At 47.7% G+C, this 21,436-nt stretch overlaps 1 protein-coding gene across 1 annotated transcript in view; it reads left to right on the top strand.

Moving 5' to 3' along the window:
• LOC143984451 (17-beta-hydroxysteroid dehydrogenase type 6-like) overlaps positions 1 to 21,436 on the top strand; it is a 34,217-nt gene that overhangs the window by 7,273 nt on the left and 5,508 nt on the right. Inside the window, 2 exon segments of the mRNA XM_077484615.1 lie at positions 15,791 to 15,861; positions 15,864 to 15,953. Of these exon segments, the coding sequence (XP_077340741.1) occupies positions 15,791 to 15,861; positions 15,864 to 15,953 (161 nt within the window).

Here is a 21,436-nt window from a genome sequence, read left to right as displayed (position 1 = left end):
ACAATTGTGTGGAGAGAGGAGAAGTAGAAGACGAGGCTGGACGGTGAGAGCCTGGAGTGTGGCTTTGTGTGTTCTGTTGCTTCCACTCGGCTCGGTGATGGCAGCTCATGTGCCTTCTTATGGCGGTTGTCCCTAGGTGAGTGTTGGGCTTACCGCGACTTATGCGTTGACTGCAAAGATTGTAGATGGCAACACTATTGTCAGCAGCGGACACATTAAAAGCCCACACTGCGGAGCCATGTGCCGGTGTCCTGGGAGCGCCAGATGTGACCGTCCATGGTTGATGCCTCGCTCCTGATACATTAGCAGTCTACTTTGTCCCTCCTGTGCAATGTAAGTTCTTCCTGCTTCTCCTCCCTGTCTGCTGGTCCATATCTCCCTCTGAACTCCCCTCCTCTTCCTCTCTTGTGGGCACCCACGTGACATCACTAGACACGTCATCATCGTCACCTTCCCCCACCACTATAATTGGAGATCTCGGAGTAGGCAGCAATACCGGGGACCAACCTCCTTGGGCTGATGTGGGTACTGTCATCAGACTGCTGAGTGGCGGTTGTTGCTACCTCCTCTTCCTGATCCAATGCCAAGAGTGGCTGCGCATCGGAAATGTCTTGATATGGATCGGGAAATAATTCCTGTGACTCAAGCGGAAGGTAAATGGTGGTGGGGGTAGTGTCTTTGGGGGTGCACATAGCAGAGAGTGAAAAAGAGGGTGCAGATCGAGAGGATGAGGAGGGTGCAGAAGAGTAGGGCTGAGTGAGCCACTCAACCAAGTCTGGTGCGTCCTTTGACGTAATCGCACGCATCTTCTGCAATTTGCCACTTTGGCTCAAGTCTGTTGCTCCTGCCCTACCCCTACCACCCCTGCGGAAGGGCCTGCCTCTTTCTCTGCCTCTCATTTTTTTAAATGACCCTGTGACAAAAGTCTCTAGAGAAGTGCAGTATGTATGTGGAAGAAGGTATATAACACCCCGCTTCAATCTGTCGTTTTTGGGGGCCACTGGTCTATCACACCAGTTATAATAATACTTTTTTTTTTTTTTATTGCGTTTCTCACTCTTTGTAGTATCGCTGCAGAACCGCTCAGCAGTCACAATGCTGCACAGTGGAAATGCACTATACTATGCTTTGTATATGTGCAAGTATTTTATAAGTGTATTACACACCTATATACTGCACACCAAATAGTACACCTATACCAGTCCTTTAAAAGGACCTTTGTGGACCTAGTAGCTAGTGATTTGCAGACTGTCCCTCAGTCCCTACACTGATAAAAGACTGCTACAGAAACAAGCAGTAATCTGCAGCACAGCCCTGCACCAGCACCCTATATATTGTACACATATACCAGTTCTTAAAAGGACCTTTGTGGACCTAATGGTAATAGCTAGCTAGTGATTAAACTGACTGTCCCTACACTGACAAAAGACAGCTGCAATCACCAGCACAGCAGTGCACTGAACCCTATATACTGTACTACACCTATACCAGTCCTTAAAAGGACCTTTGTGGACCTAGTAGCTAGTGATTTGTGTCACTAGAGTCTTTCCCTGCTCCACACAGCAACCTCTCCCTGCACTGATATAAGACAGAATGTAAAATGGCCGCCAGATCAGGTCTATTTATAAGGTAGGGGGTATGTCCAATTGTCCATGTGCTGAAATGTCTCAATTGGCTGTCCTGTACCCTATGATGGATGTGTCATCATGGGTCAAAGTTCTTTCACACTGTAAACACATATGTCCACCGGGCGAACAGCGGCAATAGTCTGCCGGTTTGCGAATCGCAAACACGCAAAATTCACCGCTAACCGACCGCCGGGCGAACAGTTCGGCCATCCCTATTAATCATTAGTGGGGTTTTTATTTTTTGTGCTAAAAATAAAAAAAGACCGTACATTTTGTTAAAAAAAAAAGCCTTTCTTTGTTTCTGTTATAAAATTTTGCTAGTTTATTAATTTTTCTTCTTACATTTTGGCCAAAATTTATACTGCTACATAGCTTTATTTGGTCTTTGTGAAAGTTAGAGTCTACCAACTATGGTGCCAATCACTGAAAATGTATTACATCTGATCAGGCCTTCAGTACATCAGGTGAATCTCATTTCTTGAGACACTAACAGGTCAGTAAAGTACAAATACCCCCCAAATGACCCCTCTTTAGAAAGTAGAGATTCCAAGGTATTAAGCAGCATGTTGTAATTTTTTCCCACAATTCTTTGGCCACATACAAAGGCCCAACACATTCGGTGCGTGAGGAGGGAAGAGCCGGTAACATCTCATTTTCGCTCTATGTTGAGTATTATGTAGTGTTTGCCTGTGAAAGGATCACAGCCGATCGCGTAGTAAACAGCGGCCGGCCAATGGCTGTTTACCAGCGTTGGTGACCAGCAAAGTTCCCGGGAACACTGCTGGACACTACAAAGTAATGTCACTGATACATTCATTAAATAAAATGCACTGTATAGTAACTGCAACAAAACATAAATGCATACACACCATCATGGCGGCCATACATAGTGTAGTTTAACCACTTAAGGACCGCCGTATTGCCATTATACGTCATCAGAATGGCACAGGCAGGCACAAGCACGTAGATGTACGTGCCTGCCTTCCAGCGGGTGGGGGGTCCGATCGGACCCCCTCCCGCTGGATAGGGCGGTCCGTTTCCCTCCGGGAGCGATCCGTGATGAGGGGATGGCCGTTGGTTTCTGGCCACCCCCTCTCGATCGCTCCTGGCCAATGACGAACTTCCTCCCACTGTGTATTGTTTACACAGGAAGGAGGAAGTGATGTCATTCTCCTCGGGGCGGTCTTTTTGACTGGACTACGAGGAGAAGACTAAAAGTAAGTGCACCAAAACACTACACTGACACATAGGTACACATAGGTACACCGCCAGGTTTTTATAGCGCTAGGTACCCCGATATACTACCCAATAATGGTTTTAACATCCTGATTGCCCCTAGTTAACCCTTTCACCCCCTTTTGCCAGTGTCACTAAGCGATCATTTTTCTGATCGCTGCATCAGTGTCTCTACTGTCGCTAGGTAGCTAGTTATTTTTTTAGGTTCACCGCCAGGTTTTTATATCGCTAGGTACCCCGATATACTACCCAATAATGGTTTTAACATCCTGATTGCCCCTAGTTAACCCTTTCACCCCCTTTTGCCAGTGTCACTAAGCGATAATTTTTCTGATCGCTGCATCAGTGTCGCTACTGTCGTTAGGTAGCTAGTTATTTTTTTAGGTTCACCGCCAGGTTTTTATAGCGCTAGGTACCCCGATATACTACCCAATAATCGTTTTAACCCCCTGATTTCCCCTAGTTAACCCTTTCACCAGCGATCACAGTATAAGTGTCACTGGTGACGCTGGTTAGCCAGTTAGCTATTTAGGTTCCCCGTCAGGTTTTTATATAGCGCCAGGGACCCCCATATACTACCTAATAAAAATTTGAACCCCCTGATTGCCCCTAGTTAACCCTTTCACCACTGATCACCGTATAAGTGTTACGGGTGACTCTGGTTAGTTTGCTTTTTATAGCATCAGGGCACCCACCATTAATTACCCAATAAAGGTTTAACCCCCTGATCACCCGGCGGGTGATATCAATTAGGTTTTAGGGTCAGGGTCTGCGTCGCCCCAGGCAGCGCTAGGTTAGTGCCAGTACCGCTAACACCCACGCGCAAAGCATACACCTCCCGTAGTGGTATAGAATCTGAACAGATCAATATCTGATCTGATCAGATCTATACTAGCGTCCCCAGCAGTTCAGGGTTCCAAAAAAACGCATTGTTAGCGGGATTAGCCCAGATACCTGCTAGCACCTGCATTTTGCCCCTCTGCCCAGCCCACCCAAGTGCAGTATCGATCGATCGCTGTCACTTACAAAACACTAAACACATAACTGCAGCGATCGCAGAGTCAGGCCTGATCCCTGCGATCGCTAACAGTTTTTTTGGTAGCATTTTATATTTAAATCCGGAAGGCAGTGCTTGGATTTCGGGGTCCCGTATGTGGCTAGGCTCCCAAAAAGTCCCCCACATGTGGTATCCCCGTACTCGGGAGAAGCAGCAGAATTTATTTTGGGGTGTAATTTGACTTCTGCCCATAGCATGTGTGAGCAATAACAGAAAATTGTTCCATACTTACCGTAATTTTCTTTTCCTGGTGCCTATCCATGGCAGCATACCTGTGACAAGCTCCGCCTTGGCTCCTCCCTCAGGACTAGTGAATATTATAAAAGAAAAGGTTAGTACAGCCCCCGCATTCTCGTTAATATAGAATACCGAGGGTGGGAATGTATGCTGCCATGGATAGGCACCAGGAAAAGAAAATTACGGTAAGTATGGAACAATTTTCTGTTTTCCTGGTGCCTCCATGGCAGCATACCTGTGACAAATAACTAGCTGAGACGGGTGGGATAATGCTTAGAGGTTTATTTAAAGAATTTATTATTTAGAAGAGGCTAAGGCCGAAGTGATTGCCTGTCTGCCAAACTCCACTGAGGAGAGAGCTCCTGGGTCCACCCTGTAATGTTTCAGGAATGTGTGTTGGGATGACCAGGTTGCTGCCCGACAAATAGTTTCGATCGACACATTCGCTCTTGCCGCCCAAGAGGCAGAGACCGCTCTTGTGGAGTGCGCCCTGACCGCTGAAGGGGTCTCTAGTCCCTTTGTCCTGTACACCTTGTGGATGAGTTTGACGATCCATGAAGCGATCGTTCTGGCTGATGCCTCCTTTCCTTTACGTTTTCCCCAGGGAATTATGAACAGTCTGATGGAAGCCCGGAATGGAGCTGTGGCTTGGAGATAGCATTTCAGAGTGGAGGCGATGTCTAATTCATGAAGAGTGACAGAGTCCTGTTCAGAAAATGTTGGGAGTGCCCAGGGTTCTGACATGCTCAAGGATGAAGCGACCTTGGGAATGAACCCTCGTATTGTTCTAAGTTCCACTCTATCTGGGTAAAAAATAATGTGATCCTGATCTGCTCCCAAAGCTTGGAGCTCTGACACCCGCCTGCCGGAGGTTATGGCTATCAGAAAGGCTAATTTTAAAGTTAGGTTCCAGAGTGATATTGAGTCCGAAGGGGCAAAGGGTGGATTGGCTAAGGACTCCAGGATGACCGTAAGGTCCCAAGTGGGAAAAGATTGTTTAGACGGAGGTCTGATCTTCCTGACGGCCTTAAAAAATTGGATTAACAATGGGTCCTCCGCCCATCTTCTACTGGTTGCTGCTGAGATCGCTGACACCTGTACCTTCAAAGTACTCAATGCAAGACCCAGGTCCAGGCCTGCCTGCAGGAACTCAAGAATTTGAGATGACGAAGGGGAACCTGGATCACAGTTTCTATCAAGCATGAAGGTCTTGAAGTTGTTCCATACTTTATCATATATGTTGTTTGTGGATGGTTTTCTTGCCTTGAGCAGGGTTGCGATCACCTTGTCGGAGCACCCTAGGGATTGGAACCTTTCCCTTTCAGTTGCCAGATGTGAAGGTCCAGCCTGCGGGGATCTGGGTGGGTGTGACATCCTTGCGACAGGAGGAGGGGTACTATTGGAACTTTGACTGGAGGACTGGTGCTCAGATCCATTGCCGTAGGGAACCAAGGCCTTCTTGGCCAGTATGGCAGAACCGCTATCACCGTCGATGTCTCCCTCACGAGTCTTGACGGGAACCTCGGTATGAGGGGCCGTGGGGGAAAAGCGTAGGCCCGATCGCATGCCCACGGGGCTGATAGGGCATCTGTTGCCTCCGCCTGGGGGTGCGGAAATCTCGAGATAAACCTTGGAAGTTTGGTGTTGGATGCTGTCGCAAAGAGATCTAGCTCGAGGGGCCCCCACTGGATCATTATCCAGTTGAAGATTTCCGGGTGTAAGGACCACTCGTTGGTGTCTGCGAACCTGCGGGAAAGGCTGTCTGCCCTTGAGTTGAGATGGCCGGGCAGATAGACTGCCCTCAGGTCCTTCAGATTCCTTTCGGCCCAGAGGAATATGGGCTCCACCTCGTTCAGGAGGGATCTGCTGCGCGTTCCCCCTTGACGGTGCACATAAGATACCGCGGCCCTGTTGTCCATCCTGAGGAGAACTGGTTTGCCCGAAATCTCGAACTCCAGGGCTAGCAGTGCAAGATAGGCCGCTCTGAGCTCCAGGACATTGGACACCACGCCTGCTGCATTGAAGGACCATCTCCCTTGTACTGAGGTCTTGTTGGAATGTGCTCCCCAACCAGCTGCGCTGGCATCGGTAGTAATTATGATCCAGTCGACATGCCCTAGCGGGCGAGACTTCAGAAGCGACTGTCTCTTCATCCACCAATGTAGACTCCTGAGCATCCGGGTTGTCAGGTGTATGGGTTGGGATAGATATCGTTTGTTCCACATTCTCAAGAACTCCAGCTGAAAATGTCTCAAATGCCAGTGGGCCCAGGGGACCATAGGGATGCATGATGACATCCGACCTATCAGGCTCAAACAATTTGAGGCTGTCAGGTAGGATCTCAAGCTCACCTTCTTCATCTGTTGGATAATGGAAGATACCTTCTGAGGAGGGAGAGACACTGATCCTTTCATTGTATTGAACAGGGCTCCCAGATAGACCATCTCCTGGGTCGGAGAGAGAAGACTTTTCTCGTAATTTATCTTCCAACCGAAATCCACTAGTGTTGTTAACAGGATATCCCTGTGTTCTAATAACTGGGTTGGGTTCTTCGCCAGGAGTAGAAGGTCGTCCAGATAGTGATACACCCGGAGCCCCAATTCTCTCAGAGGTGCTATGATGGCAATCAGGGTTTTGGTAAAGACTCTGGGTGACGTGCAGAGGCCAAACGGAAGGCTCCGAAATTGGAGATGTACTTGCCCCACCGCAAATCTCAGGTATTTCTGGAACGTAGGGAGTATAGGTATGTGTAAGTAGGCGTCTTGCAGGTCTATTGACAACATCCAATCCCCTGGTTGGACTACGCGAATGATCGTCTGAAGAGACTCCATCTTGAACTTTTCCAGAAAAATGTAGCGATTTAGCCTCTTTAGGTCTATCACAGGTCTCCACCCTCCGTTTCTTTTGGGGACTAGAAACAGGGTGGAATAGAAACCTGAAAATCCCTCGGATGGAGGCACTGGAACTACTGCCCGTTGTTCCTGTAGGGAAAGAAGAAATCGCTTCAGAGCTTCCGCCTTTTGAGGAGATCTTGACACCCTTGTCGGAGAAAAATAGTCCTTGGGGGGTTGGTTTAGGAAGGACCAGGAATGACCGTGTTTGACTGTTGCAACTACCCAGGGATCCCTGCATTTTTGTTCCCAAATCTTTGAGAACTGTTTCAACCTGGCCCCCACAGGGATCACTTGGGCTGGCCTGGCGTCAAAAAGATTTTGATGGCTCCTGTGGGGTAGGTACCGGCCTCTGCCTCCTGGACTTGAGAAACGTCGACTGTGTGCTCTTCCAGTTGTGCCTGAAGCCTTTCCCTTGTCTTGACTGTCGGTAGTCCCTATTTTTGGAATATTGGAACCTTGGTGCAGAGGATCTGAAACGTCTAGATCGCCTGTCCTGAGGAAGTAGGCCTGACTTTCCGCCGGTGACCCGAGAGATGGCTTTGTCGAGTTTTTCCCCGAACAAGGCTTTACCGTCAAAAGGTATCTTGCACCAATTTTGCTTCGAGGCAACGTCCGCTGCCCATGGTTTTAGCCACAGTGCCCTTTTGGCCATTACTGTGTGAAGCATTGCCCTTGCGGAGCAGCGAATGGAATCGATGGCGGCTTCTCCAATGAAGTCGGCTGAGAGCTTCAGCTCATCCAATGCCCTTATTATCTCTTCTTTAGGGATATCCTGTTGGATTGCCGACTCTATATTATCTGTCCAGACGCGTAGTGCGTTGGACACTGATGTCAGAGCTATTGCAGGTTTACAGGCATATCCTGCCATCTGATAGGCCTTCTTAAGGTCAAGGTCCATCCTTCTATCCAGAGGGTCCTTGAAGGAGGTTGAATCATCTAGGGGTAAAGTGACGTTCTTGGCCAGCCTTACCACTGCGGCATCTACCACCGGCGGGCCGTCCAGCATTTTGGAATCTGCCTCGGAGAGAGGGTATAATTTTCCCAATCGATTGGTGGAAAGTCTTTTGTCTGTCCTCCCCCATTCTTCCTTGATCACCTCCCTGATTTCCTCCATAAGAGGGAAGAAGGAGATCTGGCGCTTAAGGAAGGGGAAGTATGATTTGGACTTCCTGACCTCCACGTTGGAATCCTCCCAACCGATTGCTTGTTTAACGGCCTGCACATAGGGCTGGACCATGGCAAAGGCAAAGCCAGAGGCATCTGTGTCATCTGAGGAATCCTCTGAAATGGCCATTTCGTCCTGATGCTTAGAGGAGGAGGGAGGGAACAGACGACCACTTCCACTGGTGGATGGACCAGGAATGGAGGCCTCAGCCATCAGCTCCTGAGGAGGAGATGCCGGTTGTTGTGTCGGCCTTGTAGCGACCAATTCCGTAAGGGAGTCTTTTACTGCCTTTTTAAGGAGATCTGCCACCTGTAGGCTCTCAGACTCTCTGTCTGCTGCATAGTCTCTAAGGCAGTCTCGACAAATTAGTTTGTCCGGAAGTGGGGAGCCTCCGCAGGCCTGACATCTGGTAGGTCTAGGTCTCGGAGAGCGCGAATGACGGCGCTTCTTAGCTGAAGCTTTCCTGCCGCTTCTGTAATGCCCATGTCTGGGTGACCTGTCTCTGCTGTGACAGGAATCATCATCGTCATCTCCATATCGCCTTGAGGTCTTCTTAGACGTCTTCTGGCGTACAGGACTGAAATACAAAAGTATCGTCCTTAGTGCACTCTTTTTTTTTTTTTTTTTTTTTAAACTTACCTGGGCGTAGGTCCTTACCTTGGGAGTAGAGTAGGATCTTGAGCGGGCGGCGAAAGGCTCATATTTAGGCGGCTTAGCAGAGGAAACGGCTAGGAAAGAGTCAGAGGAAAAAGGCGTCAACCAGTCGTGCGCTGATTCACGGGAAAGAAGGGAATTTGCCTACAAAAGTGACGATTCCCACCCCCCGTTACTGTGTGTTGTGTTTTTGTGTTTTTTTTGTTTTTTTTTTAAATCCATTTTTTATATATATTTTTTTTTTTTTTTTTTTTTTTTTTTGGAGGCTCCGATTTAAATAATTTAATATATTAATAAATTAATTCTTTTTAAGTGAAAAGAGACATTCCATCAGAGCTATACCAATATATTCGGATGATCACATGTACAAAAACAAATGCATTAAAACATGCCTTACCTTAACAGGGGTGGGAATAGCCTGGAACTCTAGATTGTAATTCTCTTGTTGACCACAGGCATTTCACTTGTGCTGCTGGGGAAATAAATAGGAGGAGGGGAAGTGATGTCGTGCTAAAGCTCCTCCTCTGACACTCTGAGGGCAAAAAGAACCATTCGCCCTCAAAAAAGATGGCCCCCGAAGCTTCAGACGCTACCGCGCACGCGCCGAACGTCAAAACTGACCGTCGAAACATACGACCCGCCGGCGCATGCGCAGACGACGGCGGGAACGCTAGACTATTATAAAATGACACAGACTCGCCGCGCGCGGCCCCTAGTGAGTCTGGGAGTGACAAACACACATGGGAAAGGAAAGGGGGGCCTGCTAGGACTATGGGGACCGCGGAAACAGAGCGCAGGAGAGAGGAAGGACAGATGAGACTGGAGGGAAAAAACAAACCTCAGGGACAGAGCAAAGCTGCTACCTCTGCTGCCATAGACTGGAGCCTGAACGCCCATACTGCAGGTAAAGCTCTTACTTAAGAGACAAACTGCTTGTCCCAAAAGATCCTACAGAAGGGACTTCCAACCTTATAAGCGCATTTAGCTGCCCAAGAGAAGGAACTGCGTCCGGGAGAGGCTTGAACCCGGACGGACGCTGCCGAATGCAGAAGGTAAGGACGCCGACCAGGATTCACTGCCATGAGGTATGAGGAAAAAAAGGAGAATGGATTGCGGGGGCTGTACTAACCTTTTCTTTTATAATATTCACTAGTCCTGAGGGAGGAGCCAAGGCGGAGCTTGTCACAGGTATGCTGCCATGGAGGCACCAGGAAATATCATTTAGTGACAACTTTGTGCAAAAAAAATTTATTTTTTATTTTTTATCATTATTCAATCCCTTGGGACAAAAAAAAAATATTCAATGGTCTCAACATGGCCCTCAGCAAATAGCCTGGGGTGTCTACTTTCCAAAATGGGGTCATTTGGGGGGGTTTTGTGCCATCTTGGCATTTTATGGCCTTCAAAACTGTGATAGGTAGTGATAGGTAGTGAGGAGTAAAATAAAAAATGTATGCCCTTAGAAATCCTGAAGGCGGTGCTTGGATTTCGGGGTCCCGTACGCGGCTAGGCTCCCAAAAAGTCCCACACATGTGGTATCCCCGTACTCAGGAGAAGCAGCAGAATGTATTTTGGTGTGTCATTTCACATATGCCCATAGCATGTGTGAGCAATATATCATTTAGTGACAACTTTGTGCAAAAAAAAAAAGTTTGTAATATTCCCGCAACTTGTGGCAAAATATAAAATATTCCATGGACTCAACATGCCTCTCAGTAAATAGCTTGGGGTGTCTTCTTTCCAAAATGGGGTCATTTTGGGGGGTTTTGTGCTATTTTGGCATTTTATGGCCTTCGAAACTGTGATAGGTAGTGAGGAGTTAAATCAAAAATTTGCACCCTTAGAAATCCTGAAGGTGGTGATTGGTTTTCGGGGTGCCGTGCGTGACTAGACTCCCAAAAAGTCCCACACATGTGGTATCCCCATACTCAGGAGAAGTAGCGGAATATATTTTGGGGTGCAATTCCACATATAACCATGGCATGTGTGAGCAATATATCATTTTTTTTTTTTTTTTGTCATTATTCAATCCCTTAGGACAAAAAATATTATATAATATTAATAATATTCAATGGGCTCAACATACCCATCAGCAATTTCCTTGGGGTGTCTACTTTCCAAAATGGGGTCATTTGGGGGGGGTTGTACTGCCCTGCCATTTTAGCACCTCAAGAAATGAGATAGGCAGTCATAAATTAAAAGCTGTGTAAATTCCAGAAAATGTACTCTAGTTTGTAGACGCTATAACTTTTGCGCAAACCAAAAAATATACGCTTATTGACATTTTTTTTACTAAAGACATGTGGCTGAATAAATTTTGCCCTCAATGTATGACTAAAATTTAGTTTATTCGATTTTTCTTATAACAAAAAGAAGAAAATATCTTTTTTTTTCAAAATTTTCGCTCTTTTTCCATTTATATCGCAAAAAAAAAAAATCGCAGAGGCAATCAAATACCATCAAAAGAAAGCTCTATTTGTGGGAAGAAAAGGACGCAAATTTCGTTTGGGTGCAATATTGCATGACCGCGCAATTACCAGTTAAAGCAGCGCAGTGCGAAATTGGAAAAAGACCTCTGGTCCTTAAGGTGTTTATTGGTCCGGAGCTGAAGTGGTTAAAAGACCAATATGATGATTGAGAATTATCAGGCCATATAAAAGTTAGCTAGACAATTTATACAAATATGTCTAAATGGTGCTGATTTCTTTTTTTCCAGGCAGCCCTAAAAGAGAAGTATGGGATTCATTAAAAAAGAAAAACTATACCCATCTAGGTGGGTGCAGCTTTAGTCTCTAAGGCTAGATTCAGATCTATGCATGTTGCTTTTGAGCATTTCTGCAGTGCTTTTTGTGGTGCTTGCCGCGTTTTTACCGCATTTTGCGTTTTTGGTTTTTTTTTATTTAATTTTTTTTTACAGTGTGTGGTTGCTTTGCAACCAGCTATATACAGTGTAAAAAAAAATAAAAAATTGCGGTAAGACGCGGTACTTGCGTTTTGGATGCGGGTCCATTGACTTCTATTACATTACGGGCATTTTGCATGGGGGAAAAAAAGTCCCCGACCCTTTCTAAAAACGCAGAGGCACAAAAATGCATTGATGTGAACCTGTTCCATGGGAACCCATGTTAAATGTCCCTGCATTTCTGCAAAATGCTTAAAAAAACGCATTGGTGTGAATCAAGCCTAAGCCTAAGACTGAGAACTGAGTGATCAAACACCGCTGTTCACTCAGCTCTTGGTCTTCAGGCTGCAGAGAGCTGTTGGTTGTCAGTCACCGTCTCTCTGCTCTGCCCTCTAGTGCTCACTGGAGCCATGGACTGTGGAGGAGGCGGGACCGGCTGGCTCAGCCTCTCGGCGGATCACCGAGAGGCTGAGCTAGCAGCTGCTCCAGGCATCTGGGTGGATCCTAACCATATGGTTGGGATCTTTTCAGAGCCTGGACTGGTTCTATGACCTCGGCCAATAATGGGCTTTAGCTCGCTGTTGGCCGAAAACGGGCCATAGGAGTGCAGAACAAACTGCACTACTGTAAACCATAGGAGAGGTACAGCCAAAGAAAACTTTTGACTATACTTCTTTTAAAGTAGTATTAAACGTTCAGATTTTTCAGTTTAACACTAAGCGCAATAAAATATTCCCCAGTAAACTGTGTTTAAAAATGTTTCCTCAGCATTTGCACTTTACAACTTTTGATGCTGCTGACTCCTCTCTCAGTACTGCTTCCCTGAATTTTTGATCTTCATAGGTAAGCATTAACAGTGGACAGTGTCTTGCCATCGTAGGCTAGAGAGAAACAACACTAGTCTCTGATGAAAGGAGGGCCTGGGGCAGCGGTTATATAACTAGCTTAAATAGGAACATAGGCAAGGGATAAAAGATAAAGAGGCCTTATACTTGGTGATTACAGTTATTGTAAATGACTTAGATATTTTATAGATAGGCAACTCCTATCCTCATATTGATCAGTGGTTCCAAATCAATAATAACTACTGCAGTAGGAAACGGACACAAAAGATACGCTCAGCATCTTTCCAAATAACTGTTCTCCTTTTTATTATGACGCATTTGAAGGTTTTTATACACATTACGTAGGTATCAAATTAGTATTACAATTGTACGTTTATGGTAACAAGGGGCGTTACATAGGCAGGCTAATTCTGATCAGGACTCGAAAGAATGTAAACATGTTCTGAAAATATTATGAGTGCCGTGTACACAGTGAGGGCTTTGTGCAATATATACAAAATAGAATACAATTATATACAGAATTTACTAATTTCCATTACATAAATGATTACATTGTGAAACAACCCATTCCGTTTTAAATTATAAATGAAAGACAAAACATTTGTGTATAGATATATAAAAATATATATATATATATATATATATATTTATAAATGATCACATTATTTGTTGACAAGTCTGCTCATTGGAGGAGTTTCTAGCACAGATAGAGAACTAAGTATGGTGTGTTCTCCTGCCTAGTGTGGTCAGTTTTTAAAAAGAAAGCAGAGTGACTGGCTGGAACACCAGGGATTTCACCCAAAGGAAGCAATACAAAGAAAACAGGATACGGGAGATTTTCATACAAGTACATGTTACAGCAGGCACAATATGAAATGTTGGGTATACATACTCTTTAAATTAGTTTCTGATGGTACTTAAAAAGCTGAGGGTATGAAGCGGAGTTCCACAGTTTAATAAAAGTCAGCAGATTCAAAAAGTGTAGCTGCTGACTTCCAATACACACACTCACCTGCCCCACAGTACAGCGATATGGCCGCTAGAAGCCTTGGTTCTCTCCCCTGCCTCTCCTCTGTGCCAGTGTTCTGGCAGATAGTGTCCTGCCATCCTATAGTGTCCGCCCCGCAGTACAGAGCAGACGAAGCTCCGGAAAATCTCTGAAGATGAACGGCGCCTGTGCCGTGAGTGGAAGTGGTAGCCCCACCATGCAAGCGGACATAGGGTTAGGAAAATTAGAGGGCCCCTCGCGGGCTCGCTTCACTCGCCACGCTTCGGGCTCGGCTTTGCTGCACTCGGCTCTTTTATATTTCAACTCTATGTCCACTTGGATGGTGGGGATAGAACCTGGACTCACCGCGCAGGCGCTGTTCATCCTCTGCCATTTTCGGAATCTGTGTGTACTGCGCATGCGCAGTACACAGCAGACACTATCCGATGGGGGACAGAATATGATAGAACACCGGCATTGCAAGAGTGGGCACCCGGCTGTGACAGCTTGTGGCTTCACAGCCAGGTGTGCACTGCGCATGTGCTAGTCACAATGCTCTGTCCTGAATGGCCGAGCAAACTTCTGGGACATCACAGCAGAAGAGTGCAAAGTTTTAGGGCCACGCAGGACCCCCTCTTTACACATCACTAGAGAGGTGAATTTAATACCTTGTCTCTTGCAGCAAGCTTTGCTGTAGTGATACAGGGGTTTAAGGATGGAATCACGGTACTTGGCAGAAGATACAGCCATCACAAACTCCCAGAAGTGCTGAATCCTGAAAAGCCTGTCAGAGGTGCATATAAGCACTCTTCCATGTAGGTTTCATCTTAATCTTTTGTAGCGGTACCCCGTAGGTGGAACTACTACATTCTGCAGCCCATGTCGCCCTGCCCAGCCTGGCATTCGCTTCCAGTCACTCTCGAGATAATGAACAGTCCATCAGCTTTGTTTTTGTATTTTATTGCGGGATTAGAATTTGGATGGGGTTAAGGAATTCATGGGATGCCCAGAAACTGGTTCTTGCATGGGAAAGCTGGGCTTACTCTAGGTATTTAAGGAGGCCTGCCCCCTGCCAATCCAGGTTGGAGATTGGTCAGGGCTCCTTAGAACACCCCAGACAGCTTCACCCTTCTTCCACTCCTTTCTAGAAGCCTCTAGAAACAGAAGGGAGGTAACCGAAAGGTGAACCTAGCTGTGAGTCACCAGCCTACTCTAAACCACTCCCAGCCACAGATCAAAACAAACAGGCCTAGCTTTCAGCTACGCCTGTCTAAATTTACCTTCACTGACAAAATCTCAACTCTAGCACCTACCTAAGAAGTAGAGGGTGCTACACTTTTTTTTTTTTTTGTTACCTGACATAGCTAGTTACTGTAATTTGCATTTTCTAAAAGTGGTTATTTCTGGCTTCAAAATAAGTCACTGACCTAGAACAAGTGCAACAACTAAATCAGAAGAGAGGGGGTACACTCAGTTTTTTGCTGGGTTGCACGAAAAAAAAACTCACAGCTTCGGTCGGAGCCACTGTACTAACCATTCAAGGTTAGTCCAGCGATCTCCCACACTGAGCTGTTGTGTTCTGACAGGCGCACGGCCCCCCTGCAAGAACACTCCAGTCGACAGTCTCTGCCATTGGCTGAAAGTGCTGATCGAGAGTTAGTTATCTGCTGGTTTTCCAGCTTGAACGTCCGACAGAAGCCAGCAGAAGGGCCGGCTTCTGTCGGACAGACCGACATACACCCAAGCAGAATGTTGGCCGGGTTTTTTTTGAACCAGGCAATGTCCCCCGACATTATGCCTGTGTGTACAGAGCTTTAGGGTCACAGGGAATAGCAGCCCCAAACAGGTAGAAATCATCATGCTGGCAGAAAAGCAGGCAGTGGATTTAAAAGCAGGCTCCCTAGTCCCCTCTGGGCTGGTTGTTTTGAGACTTCAAGAAAATTTCAAGGCATTGAAAAATTGCAAAGCTGCAGATGATTGAATAAAGAATAACTTTAATATGCAATTATTACCATAAATTCGAGTCTTAGCGGTTAATCTTGTGCTCGAGCTGACAAAAACCATATAAAACCATTGTATGTATTGCTATAAATTGAAAATAATTGTATTTGCAGATTGTTGATGGTTGCTCTCTTGTTAATGTAGTGGAAGGTCTCTCGTTATTTAACATGCTGGACTTTTTAGACGTGAAATGGTCCCATTTGGTGTGAAGGTCAGCATTATAGAGCCAGGCTACTTCAGAACTGAAATGTCGGATTCAAACGTTTGCTGGAAAATATAAAGAACAAATGGGAGAAGTTACCAAATGAAATCCGGAAGACCTATGGGCAGGCTTTCTTTGAAAAACGTGAGTGTTTATGAATTGTGACCCAGTATTGCTAAACTGTTGTCAGTTAAAAATAATTTAATAAAAAACAGTCAGAAATATAAGGGATGGAGGGCAGAAGCAATAGCCCAGGCCAAACGCAACATTTTCCAGTCGCACACCCCCCCCCCACCAGGATTTTCACATGGCAGTATCCCTTTTACAACACAACTAAGGAGAAGCTCAGTGGTCATTTTGTTGTAGCCCATATCGATGTAAACATTAAGGGCTCCTTCACACTTACGTGTCCGTGTACGGAGCCTGCGGGGACCGACCTGTCAGAGCGCCGCTCTCCCCTATGGGGGATCGGATGAAGACGGACCTTAGTCCGTCACCCGATCCGATCTGCAAACAGATGGAAAAATAGGTTTCTCTTATGTTCACCGACAGACCATTGCGTTGTTACGCCACCTTCAGAAGAGGACTAGGCAGAACATGTTAACATGTACAACAAAATCAGAACTTTCTAGTTCCTCCCAAGGGGTGGTCCCTTAGGTAACAACCCCCCAGCCTGCCTCCTGTAGCCTCAGTTTTTTTCTGCCTAGTGAAGCAGAAGGACCTAGGAACCCTGCGGGCCCATCAGTCCATGGATTTTTTTTCTGCAGAAGTTTGCCTTTTGCGCAAGATTAAAATCCTGTGATCTGCTATCAGCAGCTGGCTGGGTGACAGGCTGGATACCCTCATCCTTGTAGTTTCCCCAGCCTGGCCAGCGAGTGTGTGCAGACCAGAGCTCCACGCTGGGTCGGCCACAGCATGCCCTCCAGCTCCAGGGGTGGCTGGTGAGCGTAATGCTCCGGGGAACACATATGACCAGGCTACTGATGTCTGCATCACAGTGTGCCGGGCCAGCAGCCACCCGGTACTGATCGGAGAGTGGGTCTGTGATGGAATGTTCCCCAGCTCGTCAGGACTGGTAAGTACATCTCTCCCTGCCTCGGTGGGGCTGAGCAGCTGGGCATTCCCTGGGAGGTCAATTTGGGGGTCCTTCACCTCCCTCTCTTCTCTCCCTGTCTTCCCTCCTCCCCCTGTGGGGGATGCTGCATGGGCTGGTGAGCGGTGTGTGCGCCATAGACAGGGGCCCCCTGGGGGGGCTTTCATCTGGGGTGGAGGTTGCGCTGGTTAGCTGTGCCCTGGATGTCTGTTGTCTGTAGGTCTCTCCCCTGGGTGTCTGGAGGTCTGTGTCTGCTGATTGCTGTAGCGCTGTCTGCCGCCATTTCCTCTGCCTGTTTTCACTGTCCCTCATTGCATAAAGTGCTCGGCGGCCATTTTTGGTGTGACCATGGTCGGACTCCTTTTTGCTGTAGTTCGGTGGCCATTTTCCCTGTGATTATGTCCTTTGTACTGGACACTCGGCGGCCATTTTGTTGAAGCCTGAACACGCTTTTCATGCTCAGCATTGTCCTCTGGGGCTCAGCACAGCGCATTTTTTTTAATTTATTTTTTCTCACAGGCATCTGGGCACTGACACAGGACACAGGCACACCTAGCTGGATGGTGCAGAACTCGTCAGGGTGGTGAGTCCTGCGGGGGTGCCCCTTCAGCCTGCAGCAGTTAGGAGGGTGGGACCATCACTGTCCTAAGTCCCCAACAGGTGGCAGACAGGGTAGGGTCAGCATGGCTTCAGAAACTGGTGTTTCTTCCCGCGAAAATCCAGGCAATTGCAACCGGTTCGGCTGCAGACAGTGCAGTGCCCCTGGACGCTTTGTCGGCGGTCCTTAACACGTTCGTTGCCAAGATGGAGGCAGTGCGCGGGAGTAAAGGTGGTAAGAAGCGCTCCCCACCCCGCCCTCCTGGGAGAGTTCTGACGCATACTCTGGCCCTGCTGAGACTGGTGACCCCTGCTCTCTCGTTTCAGATGACGCTGACCATCGGACAGCGAGGATCAGTCCCCGTCCGGGTCCATGCACAATAAAGCGCTTGTTGGAGCACTTATCACAGCTGAGCGTGATACCCTGAAAATTCAGCATACAGCAGATCCCTCTGCTGAAGTAGCGGTCCCTTTTGGGTCCCGTAAGCCGGCCCGTACACCCAAGGTGTTTCCGTATCTGACTTATTTTGATAAGTTCATATACAAGGAATGGGGTAGACTGCAATGGACCTTTTTCGGTCCACAAATACATGGCGGTGCATTACCCCTTTGAGAAGAGCCTTCTCAAAAAATGGTCGGCTCCTCCCGGTCATGACCCCCCAGTATCCGGCAGACTTACTCCTGCGGACAAACCGCCGGACTTTACAGCGGAGGTCCGCTGGACTTTCTGAACAAGCAAACCTGCCCACACACAACCAGACTTTTTGGCGTACTAGGTCCGGCGGACAAACCGCCGGACTATGGCGGGAGTCCGCCGGACTTTTGAAATGAACGGACTTGCCCACACATGGAGAAAAGTCTGTTCATTTTGAACCTGGCTCCAGGTAGACGGGACTAGCGAAGGAAGTGAATGGCGCCGCCTCCACCGGCGAGATTGACACCTCGCTGGCCCCGTCACCTGGTAGGGATTTAAAGGGGAACTCCTATGCCGAAAATGGCGTGGGGGTCCCCCCCAAAGTCTATAGCAGACCCTTATCCGAGCAAAACTTCTTTCTAAGTCCGCCAGACTTTTGGAAAGAAAAATTCCGTCGGAGCCCACACACGGGCGGATGGTCGGGCGGACTCTGGTCTGCCGGATAGTCCAATCGTGTTTACGTGGCATCAGAGCCGCAGTAAAGCTGCTGATGAACCGCAGGTGGTCATCGCTACGCTTCTGCCTGCGAGTCCTGGGACTCATGGTGGCCTCCTCTTGAGGCAGTACCATATGCCAAGTTTCACACCAGAGTCTTGAAGAAGGAGATCTTGACAAAATGGGACAAATTTTCATTATCCCTGGATCGGCAGATTCAGGTGAGCCAGTCAGTCAGGGACTCCCTGCTCTGGAGATTCCTGGCACTTAGGAACGACTTCCCGGACCGATCTCTGAATTGGACAGTGATCACAACAGATGCCAGCCTATCTGGCTGGGGTGGAGCAATGGGAGTCAGTCGACCCAGGGCCTCTGGTCGGAGGATGAATCCAAGTTGCAGATCAATGTGCTCGAGCTGCGAGCGATCAGGCTATGTCCCTCCACATGGTCGATAAGACTTCAAGGGCGTCCGATCAGGAACCAGTCAGACAACGCCATGGCGGTGGCATATGTCAATCATCAAGGAGGAACAAGAAGCTCGGCCGCCGCACGGGAGGTCACTCACATCTTTTCGGACAGCGACATGTACCAGCCCTATTGCCCATTTACATCCCGGGAGTGGAGAACTGGCAGGCGGACTACCTAAGTCGCCAGATGCTGGACCCAGGAGAATGGGCGTTGAATCCGGAGGTGTTCAGGCTACTGTGCCTGTGATGGGGCACTCCAGACGTGGATCTTCTGGCCTCCTGTCTCAATCGAAAGGTGCCGAGATTCGTGTCCAGGACAAGAGATCCTTGAGCAGACGCGCGGGTAACTCCGTGGGGTTAGTACCAGCTGATCTATGCCTTTCCTCCGCTAAAACTGTTACCACTTCCGCTCCACAGTGCGGAGGCCGAGGGGATTCCAGTAATACTGATTGCCCCATATTGGCCTCAGCGTCCCTGGTACACAGATCAAGTGCGCCTGGTGGTGGATGCCCCCTTGCGACTGCCGTTTATGAGAGTACCTGCCGTCTCAAGGTCCGATTCTCCATCCTGCTTTACCATCGCTGACTTTAACGGTTTGGCTATTGAGAGCCAGGTGTTGAGGAACCGGGGCCTTTCGGGTTTGGTGATTCCAACTATGTTGAGAGCATGGAAATCTTCTTCTCGGAAGATATATCATCGTACCTGGAAGGCCTACATCTCCATGTGTGAGGAGAAAGAATGGCGTCCGCGCTCCTATTCCATATCCAGGATCCTGCTGTTCTTACAGCAAGGCGTAGACCAGAAATTGGCTTTAAGCACCATTAAAGGACAAATATCAGCTTTGGCTGTCTTTTTTTCAGTGACCCCTGGCGTCTCACTCTCTAGTGAGCACTTTTGTTCAAGGGCTCTGACATGTAGTTCCTCCGGTGCGTCCACCGTTGCCCCCGTGGGATCTGAACCTAGTGTTATCGGCGCTTCAGAAACCACTATTTGAAAATATCAGAGATCCCTCTGTTGACTCTTTCCCAGAAAGTGGTCTTTCTAGTGGCTATTACATCAGCCAGGAGGGTTTCGGAACTGGCGGCCTTGTGTTGCAAGTTGCCCTATCTGGTTATCCACAAGGATAAGGTGGTGTTGCATCCGCAACCTTCTTTTCTGCCGAAGGTGGTTTCGGCGTTCCACATCAATGAAGACATTGTATTACCATCTCTGTGTCCTAAACTGACACATCCTAAAGAGGTGGCCCTCCATTCCCTGGACGTGGTCTGGGCTCTGAGGGTGTATTTGTGAGCTACGGCTCCCTTTCGGAAGTCAGACTCCTTGTTTGTTTCGGTGGCTGGTCCGAAAAAAAGGCATGGCAGTCTCATCAGCCACCATTTCCAGGTGGATCAGACAGATTGTAGTACAGACCTACGCCTTGAAGGGGCAGGTGCCCCCCTTTCCAGTCACGGCCCACTCCACCAGGGCAATTGGAAAGTTTTGGGCCTTCCGACATCAAGCGTCTGTTGCTCAAGTGTGTAAAGCAGTGACTTGGTCGTCTGTTCACACCTTTACAAAATTCTACAAGGTAGATGGTGCATCAGCCGATGCCTGTTTTGGCCGCAAAGTTTTGCAGGCGGCCGTGTAATTTGCAATTGCACTTACATTTTTTATTTATTTTTTGGCAAAAAACTGTTACTTTTGAGTAAATATACTTGTGCATTTGTTACCGCAAGTTTTTGAGGTGGCGCATAAGGTAGTGACTCCCAGATTGAGGAGCACTCAAGTTCTATGATGTTCCCACACTCTATTTTTTGTGGGTGAAGTTTTATGCTGTTTCCCACCCCTCGTTTTGGCACTGCTTGGGGACGTCCTGATGGTCTAAGAAAGGAGCTGTCAGTTGGTGAATATAAGAGAAAATAGGATTTTTTTTGTACTCACTGTAAAATCCTTTTCTGTTGTTCACCGACTGACACAGCACCCTCCCCTCCTATTTTTTACGTTGTACTGCTTGTTGACGTACTGAGGCTGCTGGAGGCAGGCTGGGGGATTGTTACCTAAGGGACCGCCACTTGGGCGGAACTAGAAATTTCTGGTTTTGTTGTACTTGTTAAAATTTTCTGCCTAGTCCTCTCCTGAAGGTGGCGTAACAACCCGATGGGCTAAGAAAGGAACTGTGTCAGTCAGTGAACTACAGAGAAAAGGATTTTATGGCGAGTACAAAAAATCCTATTTTTTTTCCTCCATCACACTTTTTCGGATCAGAGTGGGTCGGATGTCAGCGGACATGTCACCGCTGACATCTGTCCCTCCACAGACCTCTATGGAGTGTCTGTTCAGGTCGGCCTAAAAAACGGACGGG

The sequence above is a fragment of the Lithobates pipiens genome, unplaced genomic scaffold (genome assembly GCF_037356315.1).
Source record: "Lithobates pipiens isolate NorthernLeopardFrog02 unplaced genomic scaffold, aLitPip1_a1.2 Scaffold_16, whole genome shotgun sequence".
NCBI lineage: Eukaryota > Metazoa > Chordata > Amphibia > Anura > Ranidae > Lithobates > Lithobates pipiens.
The sequence above is the reverse complement of the archived record's forward strand: the minus strand, read 5'-3'. Positions and strand labels throughout refer to the sequence as shown.